Consider the following 24,541-nt stretch of genomic DNA (forward strand, 5'->3'; position numbering starts at 1 on the left):
GGAAAGACGAATTTTTTTTATTATATTTGGATGATAATAGTTCAACAAGTTCATAGCTTAGTAGTATAAAAGAATCTAGAAATTGTAAATTCATTCTATAACATTCACTTTTTATTTAGATTTATCATTTCCTCAATCAACTTTCATTGTATCTTTAGTAAGTAAAACTTCTTATTAACGCATCTACCAGATATATTACATCATTAAGCTTTGGCAACTACGTACTTAAATGTTTATAATCAGCTGACATGTTTTGTAGTTTTTCTATTTTCTAAATCAGATACTCTCAATTCGTTAGATATGTGACTGATATATAATTGTTACAAGAGTTCGCAGATTCATACATAAACTAACTAGCCATAGGTAAACATGTGATGGATACATAATTGTTACTAGAGTTAGCAGATTCATATATAAACTAACCAGCCATTGGTAAACATGCTAGAAAGTGACTTAATTATATAACTTTTGATCTGTTTAGATTTGCGAGACCCATATAATACGAAAGAAAATGCCGTAACAAGCTGTCTGTTTTGACAAATGGCCTTAGCCGGTTTTCCCTACTCTCAAAACCACATTCCTTCAAATTTAAATTCAAAAATATTCCCTAATTTTCTAATATTTACACTTGTTTAGTTATATAGTTTTTATATTACTTATATCCGTTTTTATGTAAAACTCACACAAAATTTACACCCTTTATAATAATTGTTTGTATGCTAATGCATTATTGGTATGCCAATATTCATGCAAAGTTAATAAGAGAATTTGGGTGTTCGACGGTGCATGTTCACCCCATAAATGAAGGAATATAAACTTTATAGATATAAAAATCTTCGGTTAAAAGAAAAGAATAAAAAGAAAAAAAAACTTGAAAATATGTCGAAACATGACGTATGAGGATGGTAGTGCAATTGTGTAAGAGAATCACGTATTACTTTAAAGTACGTGTTTTGTAAAGACCGGTGTTTGGTGTACACAACTAGTTACTTAGACACCCTTTTCTCTCCGCTTCTAATTGGTAGTAGGTAAAGAGGAAACACACTTGTATAGTTGGGCCAAGAGATGAGGATCTTGATATCAAAAGTGGCAAGAATATTTGTGGAAATAACTTGTATTAATTGGTTAGGTTGGTTAGCCTAACGTGTGAGGGTGGTCATGTAATTGAGTGGTGTGTGGTGTTAAGGATAAACGATTTTGATAAAGGGAGGAGGTAGAGTTCAAATGTAGGCCACCCTTTTTCTCTCCACTTAACTTGTTAAAAAGCAAGAAAAAACACACTTAAAGATAACAAGATCTTGTTGTATCAAAAAGAGGCAAGAATAACTAAGCAAAAAGTGGCAAGAATAACCGAGGAGCATGAGTTTGGTTAACACTTAACAGAACTTTTGTAAAGGAATTGAAAATTCCGAAGTAACTGAATTTGAAATTTAATTTTATCGAAAGATTTGAAATTTGAAGGAATTATAATTCATCAAATGAATTGGAATTGTGGTTTGATTTGACTAAAAAACAATTATGAAAGAATTAGAATATCATCATCACCCACCTATCACTCACTATTGGTTGCTACCATTGTGTCGCCATAACAGCCCATCATCAATCTCACCATCATCCACCAAAATTTGTTTGCATGATTCGATGGGTGGTGACAATAGTGATAGATTCTAAATTTGATAGGTGGGTGATGACGATGGTAATAACTATCACCACAATTATATTATAAGGTGAAATTAATATGAAAGCATCTACTAATGCGCTAAATTGCATGATTAGTGGTCTAATTGTACAAACTTTTTGTCTTGGACCGTTCTTGAAGAAAGAAGTTCTATAATCTAGACTGGATGGAGGGATCTCGATTGAAACAATTTAAGTCCATGAAACATAAGTTTTAAGATTTGGTACGTGGTGATAAGGTATTAAAGTATGATTGAACATAAGGGTTGTGTGTGTGTGCATGTGGAGGCGCATGGGATTGATGATTATGCCACATGAACAAGATCAAGCAAGATGAGTAATTTATGTATGTTGATATGATTGAACTTCTATAGCATATATACTTTTTTTTTCTAAGGTAGAACTTCTTTTTGCAATGTTTGGAACTATTTTCAATACCCAGGTAAGCCTTACTAATACAAGATGTCAAGCGTTCATACTGATTTTGATGCTCCAGTCACACTCACACATGAGCACCATTAATAAGAAAACCTATCATTGTGAGGAAAACCCATTGAGTCGGGTTTTGAACATACGACCATAAGATCTCAAGTCTTGACTATCATCCATGTCATTTAAGCATAATAATGAATTAATGATAAATCTCATTAGACTTGCATAGATCGCCAATGAGCTGGTGGTGGAGTGATAAGGAAGAGACTTGGTGTTCTGTGTGACCCATGTTCAATTTCTGCCTCCGTTATTTAGTTTCAGCAGCACCAGGTGATCATGGGGGGCTAGATGAGTTATGACTGACAATTCTTGTCTTAACATGATAAAAAAGGCGCACTTAACACAACTATCAAACATGAATACAACTCGTTTAACTACTTTATATGTTATGATTATAAGACAATTTTAAGTTTCATGTACCAATAAGGGAAAATGATGGAGTCCAACCTACTAATTTCAGTTATTTAAGAAAATAAAAAAAAATAACATGTCGTATTTTTTTTAATGAGCGGGTCTTATCATGTCTTAAAGAGGTACACAATTGCCAGCCCACGCGAGTAGCTGACACTAGTTGGATTATTGAACTGAACGAGTTTTATCTCACCGCGCTGTCGAGCCTTCAGGCGCGTGTTCACGGGAGTTGACATTAAGTGAGGGTTTTTTCTCGAATCGAAAGACGAGTGTATCCCGATGTAGTGAATTTTGTCATCAGCTGATTTGAAGGATTTGCTGATCGTAGTAGTAATGATGATGATGATGATGTGATGATGATTTTTATAGACCAAGTAGGCCGACATGGCGCACCTCTTTTGGCCCAATGCTCCCCAAACCTAACCATGCCTCTAAACCTAACCTTCCATCGAAACCATTATCCAATCCCTAAACTTGACCCTTTATACCTTTTAATTAATTTAGTTTTACTTAATTTATGCCTTCTTTTATTAAACTTCCATTTTACGAAAAATCATCGACCAAACCAACATGAATTCGTGCAAGCAATTTCACACGTCACGCCTTTGCTAATATTCATATTCATACATTAATATAACTAGCCTATATACCCGTGTGACACACGGGTTAAAAAAACAATTTCTAAAATAATAAAATCTTGGTTATGTATACCAAAATGATTTTAAATGCAAATAAGCTCTTGAATTGTGTGATGCAAAAAATGGATTAAAATTTAGAATGTAATTCAAAAAGGGGGTAGCGGCGCACTTTATTGCTCGTATGTCTTCTGTTATGCTGCAGATACTACTTTTGATCAAATTTTGTTAGTGCGATATTTGGTATGTGTAGCTGTCTAATAGTCTAGGGGCACTTTAGGGATAAAATTATGTATTGCATAGGTCATATGTTTAGTTAAACCCTTTCACTTAGTATTAGATGTCATACGCCTAGATGTATGTGTATGGGTGCCCTTAAGCTAGAATAGATCCCCGTACGCTTTTGTGTTAGTGCATAGGAGCTCATAGCAGGAGCCATACGTTTGAATTGAACGTATAGAAGTCAAGCGGAAGGGGTATGCCTATATAAGGCTTTATTCATGCGTATGGTGAGACCTGGTTCATTTGTTCATTTATTCACTGTTCATATTATTACCGTGATGGATTCTCTCTAAGATGATAAGCCACCTTAAGGTGCACACGGAGGTGGATCGAGAGGACCTACACATTTTCGCTAGTTTATTGCCAATATGTAAAATACAATATTAGGTTACGACGCAGATGATTTTAGTTGTAAGAGGATATTTAGGTATTCACTAAAAATATTTTTTAGTGAATACCTAAATATCCTCTTACAACTAAAATCATCTGCGTCGTAACCTAATATTGTATTTTACACCATATTATTTAAGATTACATTATTATTGTCGTATCTCAAGTTTGGCGCCCATGTTTATCAAGGTTGAATCTTAAGCCAAGCCTATTTGCAGATTTAATAGCATTAGACTAAATAAATAAAGTTATTGATTCTTATTTCATTAGGTGCCACTTTTATTGAGTTTGAAATTGTATGAAATGTTTATGCTAACAAAAATATATGTACAATGTCTACGTAATATTAAACTAATTCATCTAAATCCACAAAAGGATAATCACCTCATTCTCTTAGCAAATACCCAAAGTAGAAAATGAATTTCATAAACAAAAGAATTAAAGAAATGATCGTTAATTACTTACAAATTGCTACAGAAAAGCATTACATTAAAAGTTACAGGAATTCATTAATAGAATTTAAAGGATTTAAAATACATAATTAAATTCTTATAAGTTAGCATGCCTCTCAAGTAAACATACATCAAGTTGCAATCAGCTTATCCATTTATTAACAGTCGTACAAGCATGCATCAAACAGCAGCTGACGCTACACGTATTTTGTGGAAACTTGCAAAACATATACAAGTTGATAGGTTCTTTTATGACTACACAAATGCTAAAATAGAACAACAACAGTCAATAAAAGGTACCTTTAGTAAAAGTAAACAGTCATAAGTAGCGAAGATTTGGTAAAATTCCAGTCATATGTCTTTTCATTTGCCACCAAACTTCGCTGATTAATGCATTCCAAGGATCTCAAAAATAGAAGAATAAAAAACTCAAATTTCTAAAAGTAAACAGATAATTACAATTTACCATTTATAGAAGAACCCAAGCACCTGCATGTTTGTTGTCCCAACTGAATATATGTAGCCGAATCATGAGCACCTAACGAATATACTTGCAGTACGACACACCTTTTGTTGCTCGTAGAAACCATATTATAATACTTATCATATTTAATATATTCCACTCATAACTCCTCTCATTTATAAGTATAGTTAATATCATCATGTTTCTATGCTAATTGAAAGGCAAAATTCAACATAAATATATCATGGAAGAAAGTCAAAAGTTTACCTCCAGAGCACAAAGAGGGGCCTTTCCAAGTCCTCCTATTGACGTAGTCAACAATAATCCAAACGAAGTTATTGCATATAAAGATAGGTAAACAACACAGTAGGGATGAGTGTTTTCGGTACGGGTACCTGGTACCGATACCAAATTCGGTACCTATTTGGTACCATACCAAGTTTTGAGTTTTCGGTATCGGTACAGTACGTACAACACCGGTATTTCTCGAATTTTGCACAAAATACCGGTACCGAACCGAACATTTCGATACCGGTACCAAACATTTCTGAATTTAGGGATCAGTACCGGTCGGTAACGGTACCATCCCAAGCTCATCCCTACAACACAGCAGAACATACTTAAAACTTTTATTGTATAATTATCAATGTGTGTATTCTTCTAAATTGAAGATAAAAAGGTAAAATTATGATTGTATCACATGTAAAGTAAAACAGTGCACAACTGACCTCCTAACTGACCGAATTGCATTAGCGTTCTCGTGCAATGATTAACCTGCAAAATAACTTTTTTATAATCCTTTTGATAGCAACATTTGTTTTCTCCAATTATAATAACAACATTACACACACACAGATCATGTAATCCTGCTTCCACTTTAACTATTTCACCACTAATGATCTCAACATTAAGCCTAATCTCATGTGCAACATCGTAAAAAAGATAATAAACTAATTCTAACAAACAAATATTAATGGCTAAAAATGAGTATATATGGATGATATTTATGAGTCATAAATTAGTTTAGCAACAATTTAGATAGTGGCGGGAATTTCAGACACCAGGTACCCTTCCTTTCTACTTATGGAGCCTCTTCATGTAGAACTCAAGCTCCTTACCCTGCAAATTTTATATAAAAAGAACAAATAAATATGAAAGCAAATATTTGATTCAAGAAACCAACATGACAAACTTGTCAAAAGTTTGATGGGTCAAACCGATCCAGTTAACAAAAAGATAACTATACAACAGTGGAGTAAAATGGATTAATTGAAAATTTGAAATTACCTTAATCTTGTCTAAAATTGAAACACTGCAATTTAGGTTGAATTTCATCTTCTCGAAGACCTAAGCAAACAATAAAATTAGGTGTATTACCTGCCTAATGGATTTAAAATAAACCAAGGCATACGATGTGTAATTTGAATAAGAAAATACCTTTTGTAGAAGAATGATCCCTTTCCCTAATCAACCCTATCTAACATCCATTAATAACACGGGCTTAATCACAAAAAAAACAGCCACAGATTCACCAGTTGCCCCCAATCTGATACAAATCCAGATGAACTTCTCAGGATGTTACAAAGTCTAATTTTGTTTCCCGTTAAGCCTTGCTGGAAAACGCAAAAAGAAAACAAAGTCTAATTTTGTTTATAAACAAATAAAAGGTCTCTAATGTCAAACCAACCAAAGTACCAATCATGAAACATAATAAAGAAAAACACAAATGTAAATGTATTTACCGGTAAAACATGACCGGAAAAATCAAAACCAAAGAAACACAAATATTGTTTTAAAAGTCATAACAACACATCTATTTTTCCTTTTTTGGAATTAATAGATTGTTATTGTCACACCCCGACCAATGAAGACGAAAACGTCGAGGCGCGACATGATTGCTCATTGCACAATGACACTATAAAGTTACAATATTTAAACAACTCATTTAAATCCATATCATCATAAATAACACAACAATTGTTCATACAAAATGCCAAATAGATAGATAAACAAATAACTTGTTCTTTTATTTTCTAATATCCTAAAGCCAAGATAATAAGTTTCTTCAAGTAATCCAATCAAGCTAACATCAAACCTGTAACATTGCATAAAATAGAGTTTGTCAACACGAAGGTTGGTGAGCAATTTTCATAGTTTTGGACAATAAGTATATAGTATGAAATCCACAACTAGTATATGAAAACAATAAATAATAGCAACAATTTAGATAATAAAACCGTCAATAAGAATACATTGACGACACCTTTCTATACGGGGATACCATATATACTCGGAATTAACGTATGATCATACTTTGATGAGGCTACCCGCCTTAGCATTCAAGAGGCTACCCGCCTTAGCATTCAAGAATTTGCACATAATCATGTAAAGCATATAACACCAAATCGAGCATTTTTTTAAGTAAACATATACAATACGTGTTGTGGTTTAAGACTCAAGTATAAATCATTTGAATTTGAATAAGTATGCAATGCCACCCCCAAAACGAAAGATGGAAAACGGGGGATGAAAAAGTACTCACATTAACAAGTAACTTGAAAGATAGTGTCGTGAATAATCGGAGAGATCGGTTTAACGAGCAAGACCTATATTAAACGGGTCTCGTGTTAGTAGGTAGTCTTGGAAGGGTTTAAAATAAAATACATGACAAATAAAGTAAATAAATAAAGTTTAGGATTTAAAATGTAAATATTTGAGAAATTAAAGAAACGAGTTTTGTAAAATAAGTTTACTCGAAACCGGGTCTCGGTATTCTATTCATTAGTTTTTTTCTTTCTTTTTTTTACTCAACCTATGTTAAGTAATAATGTGGGTTAAAATGCGATATTGCAAAACCCTTGGTTATAAGAATACCAAGACGAGGTTTAAACGAGTGTTCGGGTTTGTCGGTTCGAGACTTGATAATTGACCAAGCTCACAGTTAACTTCCCAAAATAATAAATGTTATGAGATAACTCAATAAAATCAAAATAGACTTAACTAAGTATGTAGTTCTATTGTGAAGAACCTTAATGTTCGTTAAGCGAGTATACGACCTTATCGGTTCGAACTTGTTATAAGATCAAGTTGGTTACCGATATGCCAAGTATGTTTAGAAATTAACTAAAATTGATTTAAAATATAATCTTGAAGAAAAATATGAGTTTTGGTGGCTAAAAACACACTTGCGTGTCTTAAGCGAGTGAACTCGGTTTAGTTCGGTTTTTTTTGGTTCGGTCCTTGACTCGGAATAAGACCGAGGATGGTTACCACATACCTAATTACCATCGAACTTGTAAAATAACTTATAAATAATAATACTCAAGTTTTACATTCAAAAAGTTAACAATAAAGCTTTTAAACAAAAGTTCGGTTTTTGGTTCCGTCCTTGACTCGGAATAAGACCGAGGATGGTTACCACATACCCAATTACCATGGAACTTGTAAAATAACTTATAAATAATAATACTCAAGTTTTACATTCAAAAAGTTAACAATAAAGCTTTTAAACAAAAGTTCGGTTTTTGGTTCGGTCCTTGACTCGGAATAAAACCGAGGATGGTTACCACATACCCAATTACCATGGAACTTGTAAAATAACTTATAAATAATAATACTCAAGTTTTACATTCAAAAAGTTAACAATAATGCTTTTAAACAAAAGTTCGGTTTTTGGTTCGGTTCTCAACTCGGGATGAAACCGAGGCTAGTCACCACATACCCAATACCATGGAACTTGACAAATATGAACAATAAACTAAAATATGTAGAAGTTAAGCAAGTATAACAAGTTATATGGTTAGATTAAATATATAAACAAGGACTACAAAGTCTTCCATGTAACCTTGCCTTACTAGCCCGACATTTCAACCGACCGAGACCGGAGATATGAAAGACCGAAGGTAAACAAGGAGTGTATATTATATATATGTTGTAACATCAAGCTTTAAGTATTGAGAAGTTGGTTAAAATGAAAGATTAGCTTATGAAGAACAACCTTAGAATTCAAGAATTTGAGAGAGAAATGAAGAAATGAGCAAGCACAAATGAAGAAGATGGGTGTGTATATATAGGGTAAGTTGAATGGGTCTTTCATAAAGGGTGTTTCATGAAAATGGGTTGGTTATAGACCCAAGAAAGCACAAACTACAAATGGGTCCTTCAAGTCTTCATTTTGGTAGTTTTAGTCCCTGGAACTATAAAACAAATATTTAACATACAATTCATCATTTTGATAATATCGAAAGGTTCGGGATACAAAATGGGTCGGTTTACATTAAGAATACAAGTATAAAATAACCCGAAATTGACAAATGTCACAGTTATCTCCTGAAACGTCACAAGAAACCTGTTTTTCCTTGGATTTATTAGTTGAATTTGCCACAGCATCATCATCAATGTCATAGATATATCCAAGTTTCCTCTTTAAATCAGATGGTGGAGAACTTTGACGGTTTGTGTCTCCATTTGAAATTGGAGTTATGCTATTCTCACCAGTAATTGATATAAGTTCCTGTGAAATTTAAATGTATAATAAAGATGTTATGGTTGTTGGATTACATAGATATTAAAAATAGTGTTAAAATGTTTCAAAATTTACGTTGTTATTAACAGTGTCTTCGGATCGACAATCTCCACTGATAAGCGGGTTTTGTTATGAAATCTCAACCTTTCAAGTAATAAACAAAAAAAAAAGATAAAACTATAATTCAAATAAAATAAAATATAAATATAAATTTAAGATAAATAGAAATACCATGTCGGTGTTAGACTTTTTTTCTAAACAATTCACTATGAATGAATCTTCAGAAAGCTTGGCAATATTAAAATTCATTGAGTTTTTCAGAATATTGTATTCCTTTATATCAATTTTAAATGCATATTTTCTTTGAAGCAATGTGTTAAAGACCGTTGGTATGTTAAAACTCCGCAAAAGAAAAATTAAAAAAATAGATGTTCATAATAATAATAATAATAATAATTGATATTCGATTATTAATTAAGAAAATGTTGATAAACTTACACCCTTGGTTTCCTCCACTAAGCTTTCTGCAGTGACATTTAATATCTTGAAAGCCTTCTTGTCCCATAATGTTAATGAAACAGTACCGGTTGTGTCTCGAACTCGAATATGAATTCTAAACCTGTATAAATTAAGTTATATAGTTAAATAAAACAAAATAGAACAACATTATTATAAATTAGAAAACAGAAATTATATGTAAATTACCTGGAAACTGGTAATAAGCTCTTGTCTTTACATCCTTCAGTCAAACACTCGTAAAGATTGTCATCATTAGACTCATCTGATTTCAGCTTTAATGATTTCAAACACCTCCCACACGCAAAATAATGCCACTCCTGAACGGGTGAAATGTACACAATGGTTGCAAGGATAATGACTGATTTTATCTGTTTCAATAATTAGTATTAAAATCTAATTAAGCTATATTAAAAATGAGATATATATATATATATATGGTAAAAAATGGAAATAATAATAACCTTATCAATTTCTATCTATGCTATTAAGTTAAATGGTGTTCGCTCTAGGAAATCCTCATTCACCATGCAGACGGATGATGATGAAATTGACCTTTGACTTGAGGAGGAAAGCGCACCTCCATTTTCAATGCTGCTTTTAAATATAATGATATTAAAAACAGAATTAAGATCAAATAAACAGTATCGCAAGACAAACAGGCAATTATATAAAAAAAGAGTATAAAGTTAAACCTCTGTTTAAAAACATTAATGGCAGGAATGTCTTCGTCGATAAATAGCTTAGACACATAGTAGTTGTTGGAGACCAATGGTTCACCTAAACAAATAACAATATAAATATTGAATTAAAATTCAAATAAATTTGTCATAAAATATAATAATATAGATACTTACGACCATATAAAGAAAACTTGCCAAACTGCAATACGATAACAACGTTATAAGCATCAGGGTGTTTGGTGATAAATGCGTCCATTTTTTTTGCATAATCACCCAAAAGGGTTACATTAATTTCCCGGTTACTGTAGAAGATTAAATAAAATAACATTAATATAATAATATATATTTAACTTTAATCGTTTAATAATATCTGTTTCTATATTAATGATATCTAAAGATGAAAAATAAAAAAAAAAAGTTGTAATACGGATACTCACTAATCATCTTTCACTTTTAAAGTCATTTTCACATCATTCGGACCTTTTTTTCCAAAAGAAGAAATGGGTTCCCAGCTAGTAACGCAACCGATAACATCTACATAAAAATAAGTAAATAAGTAAAATCATTCTTATGGAAATAAATATAAATTTTACTTAAGTTTAATAAATGAAATAGTTACTAACCAACTGTATCAAATTCTTTAAATTTGTTTGCACTGATATCTTCAAAGCTCTCAAAAGAGAATGCAGATGGCTCACCAATAAAATCATCAACTGAAAACATCTGGGTAGTTAAATTAAAACTTATTTTATTTTTGTGGCCGAGTATCCTTCGGTAAGGCTTGAGGTCTGCAAGGAATGTATTTGTAATCAATAAAGTTGAGTTAAGTTTAACTTTGGTCCCGAAGTTCAAGAAGATTTTTGTAAGCATGCTAGCCCTCATTTTATTTCCCAACAACAATTAGAAAATTTATTATATTGTGACTTTAAATAAAAAGGATCATAAGTTAGTAAAAAAATTTAATAACAACAACAATAACAATAATAATAATAAGACGTCGAAAGTACCTTTTCATCCACCAACACCATTTCCATTGTCCAGAGGTTATGTGGGGGCTTAGGGTCTCTATTTTCCCAAAGCCTAATAATTCTGACCTTAATAGTTGAAAATTCTTTTGAATTGTTAAGTTCATTAAGATAAGTTATTTCCTTGTCACCAAGCAATCTGAAAATAACATAGATTTATAATATTCAAATCATGATGAAGCACTATAAATCAAAATTATCAAATTAATTATAATTATGTATAAATATGATTTAGGAAGAGTTTAAAGCATGTTACTATAATATTTGAATAACAAAATATGTGTAGAAATATACGTATACTTATACATACAAACATACACATACATACACATACACATACACATATGCATAGACACAATATATAGTAACACACAATATATATATATATATATATCGTGTTAACATTTTGTTCAAATCAGTAAAACAAATATAGCATCTTAAAATGTTCCAAACAGTTCATGGAAGTGATTATATATACAGTAGAAATTCTATAAAATAATACACTTGGGACCACCAAAATTTATTAATTAAAAGAGTTATTAATTAATCGATAAATTAATAATTATTAATTTATATATTAATTAATATTTTATTAATTTATAGTAGAATGTTCTGACTCACCCAGAAGAAAATGTAGTTGCACAGTTGTTGACTGATGAAGAAATTATTGAAAGCGTTATTGGAATTAATAAAGATGATATCAATGAAGAAGATGATGAAAGTTCTACAATGGAGCCCCCTTCGCGAAACGAAGCTATTAAAGCGGCAATCACATTGAACAATTTCTTGTTGAGCTATGAGAAAACAACACCAGAAGTTCTTATCATGCTAAGGAAAATTAGAGACGAGATTCAAGGGAAAATTGATTTCAACAAAAAACAAAAGACAATTGAGTCATTTTTCAAGAAACATTCATAAATCATTCATGTAATATGCTATATATAAGGAATTATTAATTTATATTTTATATGGGGTCTAAAGAAATTATCAAAAATGTATTATCTTATAATTTTAGTGAATTATTAATTTAGCACCCTATCCCCGAGTCGGGACCGGCAAAAAATATTATCTTAGAGAGTTTATTAAATAATCGAGTATTAATTTATCGAGTTTCTACTGTATAAACAGATATCTATAGTTAACAGAAAAAGTTTGCTTCATTATATATACCGTAAAACTTTTTGAAAAGGTAAATACTATATTTATATAAAAGCGTCTTTTATTCCAACTTTTGAATTGATATAATAATCAATGGTTTTCTCCCACCATAATTCATTTTAAATGTATGTCTCATGAAAACATACTTCTTTAGCGTCTCTAATACTTAGTGCATGCATGCTTTTTGTACCATAACGTCCCTGTTGGTCAACCAAGTCAAGTGAGCTAAAAAGTTGTTGATTTGCAACTACATGTTAACCTTTGATGGCATGAATAACTTACAAAAGTGGAGTATCTACTTGGACAAATATCGAAATTAGATTGTATTCCCAACTAACATAACACAGTGGCTTATAACAAAACTTAAACAAAATATATTAACTCAAAAGTTAATTGTTAACATAAATAATAAGATAGATAATGGGATTACAAATCTAACGTTTCAAGAATTACAAAGGCATCAAAAAAATTACAAATCTCTAAATATTTCCTTATAAACGACGTTTGTCGTCTTATTGGTGACTTTACCATCCTTATCTAATATTAAAAGTTTAAGACCTTCTCTACTTTTGACTCTGGATAAAGCTACATATAACTGACCATGCGAGAATACCCGCTCTTTTAAAAACAACCCTACTTTTGATAGAGATTGTTCTTGACTTTTGTTTACCGTCATTGCAAAACATACAGAAACCGGATATTGTCTTCGTTGAAATTTGAAAGGAATGTTTTTGTCGGTAGGTGTCAATGCAATTCTAGGAATAAATACCATATCACCGATGTTAGTTCCTGATATAATTTGTGCCTTAATAACACGTTCTCCTAGAGATGTAATTTGTAGTCTTGTTCCATTACATAAGCCGTCTTTTTGATTAATATTTCTTAATAGCATGACGGGGACACCAACTTTTAACACCAACTTATACTTTGGCAAACCCGATATGTTGAGACCGTTTAATATATCAGGCGCGTATAATCTTTCATCAAAGTTGTCACCAAAAGACTCGTCGAGACATACACTGTCTGAACTTAAATACTCATATTTAGATCCCGGAAGCATCTCAAGCAATCGATTATTGATTTGTTCTACAACTTCATTCGTGGGTGCAAGAACCGCTCTTTGTTCAAAAAATTCTTTGTTTTTGTAATTTGATAGAATATCTGGGTATACAAATTCAATAAGATCAGATAGTGGATCTAATGAATCTTTGATAAGTAGATCGTCAGGAATTTCAATTTCTGTCTCACCATCATTGGGACCACAAAATTTTCCTTCACCCAAATCCAAAAGCCACTTAGCAAACAACCTTGTCTGTTCAATATTGGATGAGTCACATCCTATTGTTAACCTCATGTTTTTTGTTAGGCGTAGGACCTTGATAGTTGGCCATAAATAAGACGAACTTATTGATGCATTTACCACATCTTGTCTTGTACTGTGCTGAACCACAGGTAAAATCTGTCTAAAATCACCTCCAAAAACTATTACTTTCCCACCAAAAGGTTGGTTCCTACATCCCAATATATCTTTCAAAGTTCTATCCAATGCTCAAAATCATGTTTATGTTTCATTAGAGCTTCATCCATATAATCAATGAAGTCTTGGTTAACAAATGTGATTCATCTGTAAATGGCTTTATGTTGCAAGAGGAAGTCTCATTTAAATTAATTGGAATATGAAACCTAGAGTGTGCTGTCCTACCACTAGACAATAGTAATGATGCAATACCACTCAGTGGCGGAGCTAGGAATTTCTTCTTATGGGTTCGGGATTTTTCGGTACTCGATTTTTTTCCGTTGTCAAGTTTTCAGGCCTAAATGGGTTATTTTGGCCAAGAATTAAAGCCTTCACTTGTAAATGCGTCATTTTGGCCAACCTCCTCTTTGAATAAGTAACAAACAAAGCAATATACCCTATCCGTCTTTTCACTATATTCCAACCAGTTTTTATAATTTTCATACCATTTCGAACGAAAACGCCTTGCTTCACCATAAATTATTGTTTGTGGAAATTCGTCTAACACTGGTTGACACGGACCTCTAACTAAATATGTTTGTCTAATTTCATCCTTTTGACTAGGGTGATAAGATGATATTGGCTTTCGTTCGGATGGATCCCATGGAAGATCATTCAAATCTATTTTTGAGGAGTGGCGTTTGAAGACGAAGAACCAAAATTGGCCGGCACTCTTTTAAAAAAACTATAAATATCCCCTAAATGCACAAATTCAAAACATACTAGTAAGCAACATTCAACACATAATTCTATTCAAACATAATTATAAACGATAAGCATAAATATAATTGTAATTATAAATGATAATTAACATAGATAATCAAACAAAAAGTAAAAACTAATCTTGTTTTTTCTTACTCATACTTGATTTGAAACCTTAAACACTTGAAGCAATCAAAGTAAGAGACAAATTGACCGCTGTTGACCCGCATAAAAAGTCTTTTAATTAAACTGTAGACAAAGAAATACAACAATACAAATAAATATGGCCTCATATAATAATATAATATGAATACTTTATTGTGTCTAAGAATACAGTGGAATGTGTTGAATCTATATAATAATATATGGGATATCTTTTTAATTTGTTTGTTTACTATAAAAGTCTTATAAACTATTCTTCTATTCCAGACCACAAACATAATAATACACACCTACACACCTGAAAGGGTATTAAGTCTGAAGAGCAGAGGCGGAGCGGCAGAACAGGGCAACCGGAACCGGTAACTAGCGGGCGATTTCCGATTGACGAAGGTAGAAGAAGGAGCCAGAAGGTCAGATGCGATACCTTGATAGTATACTCAGACCTAGTAAGAAACTGAATCATCCATGTTTTTGGTTTTTTTTAATTTCTATTTAAGTATTATGTTTAAGATTGTTAATTGAGTTGGGCTTATTAACCCATTTTATTTTTAACTTTGGGCTTTTTTTATGGGTTCGAATATTTTTTTAAAATGAAATTGGGTTCACTCGTCGAAAAAGTATGAGTTCGCTCGTATATACGTATCTATAGGTTACATATAAAACCGAAAATTTATCGGGTCCGGCCGAACCCGGTCGTAACTATGTGGCTCCGCCACTGATACCACTTAAAGCAACATTTATAACGATTTCACCTTTTGATCTTATAGTTGCAGCGAAAGTTTTCCACAAAAATGTTTTACCGGTACCACCATAACCATAAACCAAAAAACTACCTCCCTTATTGAGTGTTACGGCATTCATGATTTCTTCAAAAACAATTCGTTGCTCGTCAGTTAATGAAGATAGCAGAATATCGTATTCAGTGTTTAGAACTTCTATGTCATAACTCAGCTCCTCATTAATGAGAGGATTATTCGATGAAGTGGCAAATTCAATCAGGAAAAGGCATCGTTTCAAAGTTTTTTAGGGTGTTTGCATTGCGAAGCAATATTTTTTCAATCTCACATAAAGTAAGATTTTTTATTTCTTCATCTGGAAGAGCTAAATCTGTAAATAATAATGTAAACATATATAAATACTTGTGAGACTAATTCGGAAGTACTTTTATCAGTATCAAGTTTGATTTCCGGCCTTTTGTTGTGCGTTCTTTTGCTTTGGTTGACTTAACAATTTTGGTCAAAACGTTAACTTTTTTATAGATATTTAAGTGTGTTTAATATGCAAATTTATGGTTTTGTTAAATAGTATACTGTGTTAATTGTTGAAATAGTTACAGGCACGTTTTTTTGTCAATTTGACTTAAATTTGTTGTTCTTAGAAGAACAATTTTTGTTGTATTTTAATTTATCTAAAATGTTGTTATTAAATACTGTAATAAAGTGCATTCTTTAATGGATTTTTGATACAACAACTTTCATATCACTTTTTGATAAAAATTAACCAAACAGTCAAACTACAGTTGGTTAATATGAAAGTTAAAGTCCAAATGGTTCAATGTGCTTGGTAAAGGTATGAAGTTTTTTTTTATTTTTACCAACACACAGGTTCTAAGATAGTGTGTGTGTATACAAACAGACACACACATTAATATATAAACAAACTCGAAGTACCTGGAGAGTTAAGTATACGGCGTTGATTGTAAAGAATACCATCTGATAAAAGTTCCCATGTATTGTTCCAAACAACATCGGGTCGAGACAAACTGTGGGAGGTTAGCATTGTAACAAATAAAGACCTTATATAAAAACCAGTACCAGAATGGCTCACTTCTTTGATTGCTTCAATATACTTTGAGTCATCATCTAAAAGGCCAAGCTCGAAACATGCATCTCTAAAGGTTTCATGCAATTTTCCATTAACAGTTCTAATGTTCTCAAATGATTTTGGGCCTTTAACTTTGTTTAATAGAACCCTTAAGAAATATGCTTCACCAAGTGCTGGAGATACGGCATGAATCCTTCCTATGGAAAATCCGGATTTCCTTCGTTCCAAACGTTTTTGTTCAAGTTTCCAAGTAAATTTGGTTGGGAATTCAACGTAAGTTAATTGTCTTGCTTCTTCATATAGTTGGCTACATTTCATCCATGATGTAAACATAGAAGTGGAAACTGACTCTTTTTCAAGAACATTGTCAACATCTTCATCTGCACCATATACAACTGATTGCTTGCCAGGAAGATGAAAAGGGAATCTTGTGACCGAAGGTATTCTATAATGAACATCATACCCAATATTCTCCATGTTGCTTCACACGCTGATAGATATCTACAATCATAGTATTCTTTGATTTCATCAACAACGTCTTCTTGTTCATCATGGTTGTTATCTTTCCCAACAGATATCGTTGTCCTATCCGGACCCTTGTTAATATATATAAAGAGATACTTTATTGAACCACTTTGATTACACCATTTCACATTAATATGTCCCTGATATCTTTTCAAAAGATATTTGTTATATGGCACCACATACCCGTTATCTAGATCAAAACCAGATTTGTCAACATACCTTCCATTATCTGAACTTTTGTATATATGAAAACCATCTGTATCAACACAAGTGTTTTCACTGAATCTTTTAGGAAAGTTTTTGGAGCATTTGTTATCTATCATGCAAGAACATTTTGGATTATAAGCTCCGCACGGGCAGTGTATCATGAAATCCTTTACAAGTGAGTACAATACCAGAACTTCGTCCTTGTTAGAGATCTCAGCAGAAATTTTGGGGTCAATATCTTCAACTGATGATAGTTTGCTATCAGGATGTAAAAATATGCATATATGCGCATGCGGTAAACCCCTTTTTTGATACTCAACTGTGTAAAAAACTACATATAAAATCAAAGAAATTGGAATTAGTAAATGTTACATAAAAATATATATAAAAAAACAGAGATAAACAGGGCTTTAAGAATACCTGCTTGCACTTTACCCAAAGGTTGTTTATCTTTCAAGTCCTTAATCAAAGAGTCCAGCTTCATTTTAAATATTCGACATGATATGTTAGGCCTTTCTTCCGCTCTTAGGTTGGTGTCTTTTAAAAACCGTTTAATTTCTGGCCAATTCGGATTACATGTAAAAGTAATGAAAATGTCCGGGTAGCCAAACCACTTACAAAGAGACATTGCGTCCAAATAATTCTGCATCATATATCGCGAACCGCCAGTAAAAGATGAGGGTAATATAACACGTTGGCCAGCTCTTGATATATCTCTGTTTCCTTTGTTTTTTAATTTGCAAAGTTTCTCAATGGTCTCAGATCTAAAAACACTCTGCTTGCAACGTATGTAAAAAAGTCTTTCGCTTTCAATCATCGTATAAGTGTCAACTAAATATTGTTGATATAATCTTCTTCCATTTATTATTGAAAAGTGATTGACCCTGTCTTGAATCATGTAACAAAACCATTGGCGCATCGTTGTTGTTTTTCGTTTCTTTGTAGATTCAAATTCTAGTGTTATACCTCTATGAGGTATGTCAATCCTATATCCATCTTCACCATACACATGTAGCAACGGATATTGAAGTGGAAGGTAAGACGGATGCAGCTCGCTAATTGGTATAAGATTTCCGTCTTGAGTTTTTATAACAATGTCTCTAGTGTCTAGCTGTTCATGAATGTCACCAACTATTAACGCAGCTACTTCAGAAGCGGTGGGTAAGTTATAAGTACGACCATCTTTTTGCCTGTTACCGATAATTCTAAGCTTCAGTTCAATACCTGGATTATGTTCAATACAATCTCTTGCCATTCTATACGATTTAACCAAGTAATTTTTTGAATCTAACATTTGCTTTAATTCACTAATAATGGTCAAATCTAAGGTATTTGAAGCTGAATTTGATGAAGAACTGGATTCGCTACAGAAGAACAAAAGTATTATTAATATCTTGCGAAAATGGAAGGACAAAAGCATATGTAAAAAACAGCTACTTGTGGATTTAGTAAAAATTAACAGAATATTCCTTGTCTGTTAGATACTTCGTAGTCGGTATCATATATGTAGAGTTGTGCAAATTTTGGTTTCGAGCCGTTATCCGGTAGAAGACTGCCAATACTATGATCATTTTGTGCCAATACTATGATCATTTTGTCCACTAAGTCTGAAAACAAATGGAGCATTTCCTTTATTAATTGAGCGATCGATTTTACCACCCATTGATGTAAAGCTAAACATGGAATTATATCGACGGATGTTCTTCAAAAAGAACTTGCTTTTATCATCAGATGAAAGAAATAAACTTTTATATTAATCTGATGGCTCCTTCAATTTTGGAAGCTGAATCTTCCCTTTGGCACAACACATTGAATAGACTCCAGATCCAACCTTTTCGTTTCCCCTTCTTGATTCATCCTTCCATAATTTAGCTTGACATGCTGAACATATAACTGATTGATCACCATGATCCAGGTAATCTGTTTGAATATAGAAATATATAAAAAAAAAAGAAAACTTGTTAAGAAATATTATATTAAATTACAACTTACCCTTAGAAATCCCTTTAAAGCCATTTTCAATCTCCTGGTCATCATTTAATTCATCATGTGTGAAGTCATGCATATGTAACTCACGTGGGTTCACATTTGTTGTTTTTGAACGTTGTTTTTGTTTACGCGGCTTCACAAAAGATCCCTTTGTACGCAAAATACATGTATTTGATGACGATGGGACATTTGGTGGTGTAGGAGTTGTATAGCAACTTTGATGCATACCTGTAAATATAGAAGCGCATTTTATAAACAAATATTGCATCATTTTCATAAGTTAAATGTAGATATGTTAGAAGAATAAGTATTACCATTTGTGATATCAGATAATGGCGTTGAAATATTTAATGGTAGATTTGTATTATTGGCAATGTTTGTTTGATATGGTGTAGGTGTTTGAGGGTTGACATTTTCTTTATCATAAGAAGACATGAGATTAGTGACGGATGATATTTGACGCAAGCCTACATTTTTAGGACCTGGAAAAAAAAATCGATACCGAACACAGCTTTTATTAAGATCGATTTATAGTGCGACTAAAACGAATTAGTGTAAATACTTACATATAGATGCTTGATATGGTGTAGGTGTTTGAGGGTTGACATTTTCTTTATCATAAGAAGACATGAGATTAGTGACGGATGATATTTGACGCAAGCCTACATTTTTAGGACCTGAAAAGAAAAAAAATAGATACCGAACACAACTTTTATTAAGATCGATTTAAAGCGCGACTAAAAAGAATTAGTGTAAATACTTACATATAGATGCTTGATATGGTGTAGGTGTTTGAGGGTTGACATTTTCTTTATCATAAGAAGACATGAGATTAGTAACGTCTGACATGTGATGTAGCTTTTTGGGACCTGAAAAAAAAAAGAAAAAAAAAAGATATGTGGTGTAGCTTTTTAGGACCTGAAAAAAAAAGAACAAAAAAAAAGATACCGAACATAACTTTTATTAAGATCGATTTATCCACACAAAGTTAAAATGTTGACCATAGGTAAAAATGTCAACACTGAAAGTACACTTTACGGTAAAAAAAATAAAAAAACTTCATACTGCAGATTTTAGATAATCCCCAAAGTACACTTTACGGTTAAAAAATAGTTTTAGAAATGTTTAATTAGTTTACTGTGTTAAATTTTGAAATAGTTACAGGCCCGTTTTTTGTCAATTTGACTTAAATTTGTTGTTCTTAGAAGAACAATTTTGGTGTATTTTAATCTATCTAAAATGTTGTTATTAAATACTGTAATAAAGTGCATTGTGTAATGGATTTTTGATACACCAACTTGCAGATGACTTTTTGGTAAAAATTAACCAAACAGTCAAAGTACAGTTGGTTAGTATGAAAGTCAAAATCCAAATGGTTAAATGTGCTTGGTAAAGGTATGAAGTTTTTTTTTAATTTTACCAACACACAGGTTCTAAGATAGTGTGTGTGTGTATACAAACAGACACACACATTAATTTTTGAAATAGTTTACTGTGTTAATTTTTGAAATATTGTGTTTGTATACAAACAGACACACACATTAATTTTTGAAATAGTTTACTGTGCTAATCCCCAAAGTACACTTGACGGTAAAAAATAACAAAACAACTACATACTGCAAATTTATGAAAATGACGAAAGTAACCTTGACGGTAAAAAATCACAAAACAACTCTATATTTCAGTATTTTAGAAGCCCAAAGTACCCCTGACTGTGCTTTAATACATTGGATTGACAAAGTTTACAGTTGAAATTCACAATCATAAATTGTGTAGGTACTTACATATAGATGCTTGATATGGTGTAGGTGTTTGAGGGTTGACATTTTCTTGATCATAAGAAGACATGAGATTAGTAGCGGCTGATATGTGACACATGCCTACATATAAAAAAGAAGAATTTATCATAAAAGTTACCACGATTTGTGATGTCATACAATGGAGATGAAAAATTGAAAACATTTCCATTGTGTGTTTGATATGACGTTGGTGTTTGACGATTGACATTTTGTTGATCATAAGAAGGAAAGAAATTAGTAACACTTTGGTGACCTGAAAGCAAAGATAATAAATGGTGATTAATAAAAAGCAAAAGAGATAATACCAAACAAGTTATATTAATAAATAGTTACCAGCAATATAGTCGCGTTTTCTTTTGCTATCCAAACTTTGTTTTCAAAACTTTCTTCTCTTTTTACAGTACATTCTATCAAAAGCCATGGCTAAAATAAAAAAATTATCAGAAGTATGAGATGTATTTTGAATATGAATAATGAATAAAAACAAAAAATTACTTACAATTAACTATATGTCTGAGGTTTGAAGTTATATAGCCCGGGTTCTTCTTTTTGTTATCACGAATGATTTTTCTTAGCCGTCGGTTTTCCTAACAGATATCTAAAGTTAAATAACTTAATATAATAGTGATTCTAACATGGGTGATATAAAAAAAATATATAACAAAAAAAGTAAACTTACAATTTTTGGTCAATGTTCGCTGTGCTATTTGTTGTGTAGAGGCCAAATTGTGATTGGTGAAACCTATATAAACATTGAAGGACATCATCTCCTTAGCACCAAAAAAACTCCATAAGTCTTAGTTAAAAAGCCATTAATAATAAAATAAAATAAAACCTGATTGACTTCTTTCTCTGTTGTCCATATCGAGGGTGTTATGTTCCGAATTAATAGTCTCTGCCTAATGTCTCAATATATATTAGGGGTGCGTAAACATAAAATAGAACACCTTTTTAATCAAAAAGTAATTTTAATATATATTGACAAACATATATATACGTAATCTGCTAAGTTGGGAAAAAGAAGCATTATTGACCAATATATATACGTATTAACCTCAATAATTCAAATGATGAACATGTCAATAGAATTGGAGAATTATATATGTAATCTGATTGGAGAATTGATTAATTAAACATGTCAATAGAATTGAAAGATTGATCGATAGAACCTGGTTTAACCTGTGATGTGAAGGTCCGCGATTGAATCCAATTGAAACTGCGAGTCAGATTGAATCTGTTTAGATGAGATGATTGAATGAACTGGATTACAAAGGTTTGATAGTTACCTATTTAGGTGTTTGCTAGGGTTAGAAGATGTCAATGGGAAGGTATGGAGAAGATCACAGCGTTAGCGATTCATTTAATCGGAAATACTGAAGTTGAATTGGTATAATATTGGAATAAAATAATTTAAAAATTAAAAATTTTTTAAAAAGCCATGTGGCATTTTGAAGAAACCTGGTTAAACCAAAAAAGTGGAGATTGTTTTAAAAATCCATTGTTTTATTATATAGGTAGATAATAACTCTATTATCAAAGTCATTTATGTCTTTCAAATTACTTTATAGAGCAAAGTACAATTTGTGTTCATTTGATAAATGGATGGAACAACTTGCGACCTTATTTGTAAAATTTGACCCCTTGAACCCTCACGGCTACAATTTCCAGTGAAGGAGGTGATCTGTGGAGATGGAGGTGGGCGTGGAGGTGATAGTGGTGGTGGTCTTAATATAAATAATTAATTGGTGGCAAATTTACTTAAATACCCTTACATTTAACGTTCAAATTTAATGGAGGGGCACAATGAAATTGAAGCCACGGAATGGGGTCATTTTATAAAAATAGGGTCGCAACTTGTTTCCGCCCATTTATTACAGGAACACAAGTTGTACTTTACACTACATCATATTATGTTTTTATTATCATGCCAAGTGTTGTTACAAATAACCCCCCATATATATTTGAAAAGGATTATAACAATGGTGAACTGATATTACGTTAACTCTTTTATCTCAGTTGCATAATATAACTGTTAGCTTTCCCATAATGATAAAGGTGGTTCGGTACTAATTGACCTATATAACTCTCCACCAAGTTTAACAACTTTGTTTTCGTTTTAAGTAACCGTACACATCATATATTTTATTATAAAAATGATTCGTAAAGTTAAAAAAAGGATTTGAAATAAATATCGATTGCACGAGTGCATATAGACCCACTTGAAAGTTGAAAGCGAAGTATGTATCCAAACAAAATAGCTAAATTCCATAAGACTTAACATGTGCAATAATCGCAGGGCTCCAAAATGTCCTACAAATTGTTTGCTTTACACCGTTTAGTCCTTTTCTTTCCTTGGTGATTTACGAACACATATCATATGATATGATATGATATGATATGACCTCTTATATACTCAAGAATTTGTTTATTATGTATTTATGTTGATATTAATGAAAGACCTTTTTTTGTATTCAACAATCATAAAACATTAAGATATCATGAAAAGATAGCGAAAGGTTAATACTATGTGGTCAAGAGAGCACCAAAAATTGCTAATCTGCCATGGTGACCACACGTTGTGCCATCAATGACCAATGTCAATAGGGCATCATATCAATAACCTACTTCCACATAATACATTACATCACCTCCATATAGTTACTAGTTCATTCTAATAGATTAAATATCATTCACTAAATAGGGAGTGTCTTCGGTATGGTTCGAGACGAGAGCCGACAATGTTGAGGTGGTGCCTAGTAGCTGGCTAGAACATACCTTTTCAGTTGACGTGAATAAAAGAAGCTAGCGAACGATTAAACTAAGAAGATGTTGGTTATATATAGATTACAGAAGAGCGTAAAAGAGGAAGGAAGTGCTCCTCTTTATTGTAGTTGGAGAATGGATATTCGATAATTATTGTAAGACTCTACAGTAGAAGCTCTATAAAATAATAAATTTGGGACCACCAAAATTTATTAATTAAAAGAGTTATTAATTAATCAATAAATTAATAATTATTAATTTATATATTAATTAATATTTTATTAATTTATAGTAGAATGTTCTGACTCACCCAGAAAAAAATGTAGTTGCACAGTTGTTGACTGA

The 24,541-nt window shown here is 31.9% G+C and overlaps 1 protein-coding gene across 1 annotated transcript; it reads right to left on the minus strand.

Annotated features, from left to right (window-relative positions):
• Positions 1-16,080: 16,080 nt before the first annotated feature.
• Positions 16,081-18,900, minus strand: LOC143596995 (uncharacterized). The gene is made up of 4 exons (XM_077075624.1): positions 18,066-18,900; positions 17,377-17,976; positions 16,760-17,293; positions 16,081-16,196 (listed from the first exon to the last, which is right to left on the minus strand). The coding sequence occupies exons 1-4, from the start codon at positions 18,898-18,900 to the stop codon at positions 16,081-16,083; spliced, it is 2,085 nt and encodes a 694-aa protein (XP_076931739.1).
• Positions 18,901-24,541: the final 5,641 nt, after the last annotated feature.

Source organism: Bidens hawaiensis, unplaced genomic scaffold (genome assembly GCF_021521415.1).
Source record: "Bidens hawaiensis isolate Kalapana, Puna unplaced genomic scaffold, B.hawaiensis_p1.1 tig00047458_1, whole genome shotgun sequence".
NCBI classification, from domain to species: Eukaryota; Viridiplantae; Streptophyta; class Magnoliopsida; order Asterales; family Asteraceae; genus Bidens; species Bidens hawaiensis.

What these genes read in the sequence shown, in the direction of transcription:
- LOC143596995 (XM_077075624.1), bottom strand. Translation starts at nt 18,900, where the DNA reads ATGGCAAGAGATTGTATTGAACATAATCCAGGTATTGAACTGAAGCTT. An exon ending in TTTGGGTAAAGTGCAAGCAG is followed by an intron (nt 17,977 to 18,065) that starts GTATTCTTAAAG and finishes TTTTATATGTAG; the next exon opens with TTTTTTACACAGTTGAGTAT. An exon ending in CCGTATACTTAACTCTCCAG is followed by an intron (nt 16,197 to 16,759) that starts GTACTTCGAGTT and finishes TATTATTTACAG; the next exon opens with ATTTAGCTCTTCCAGATGAA.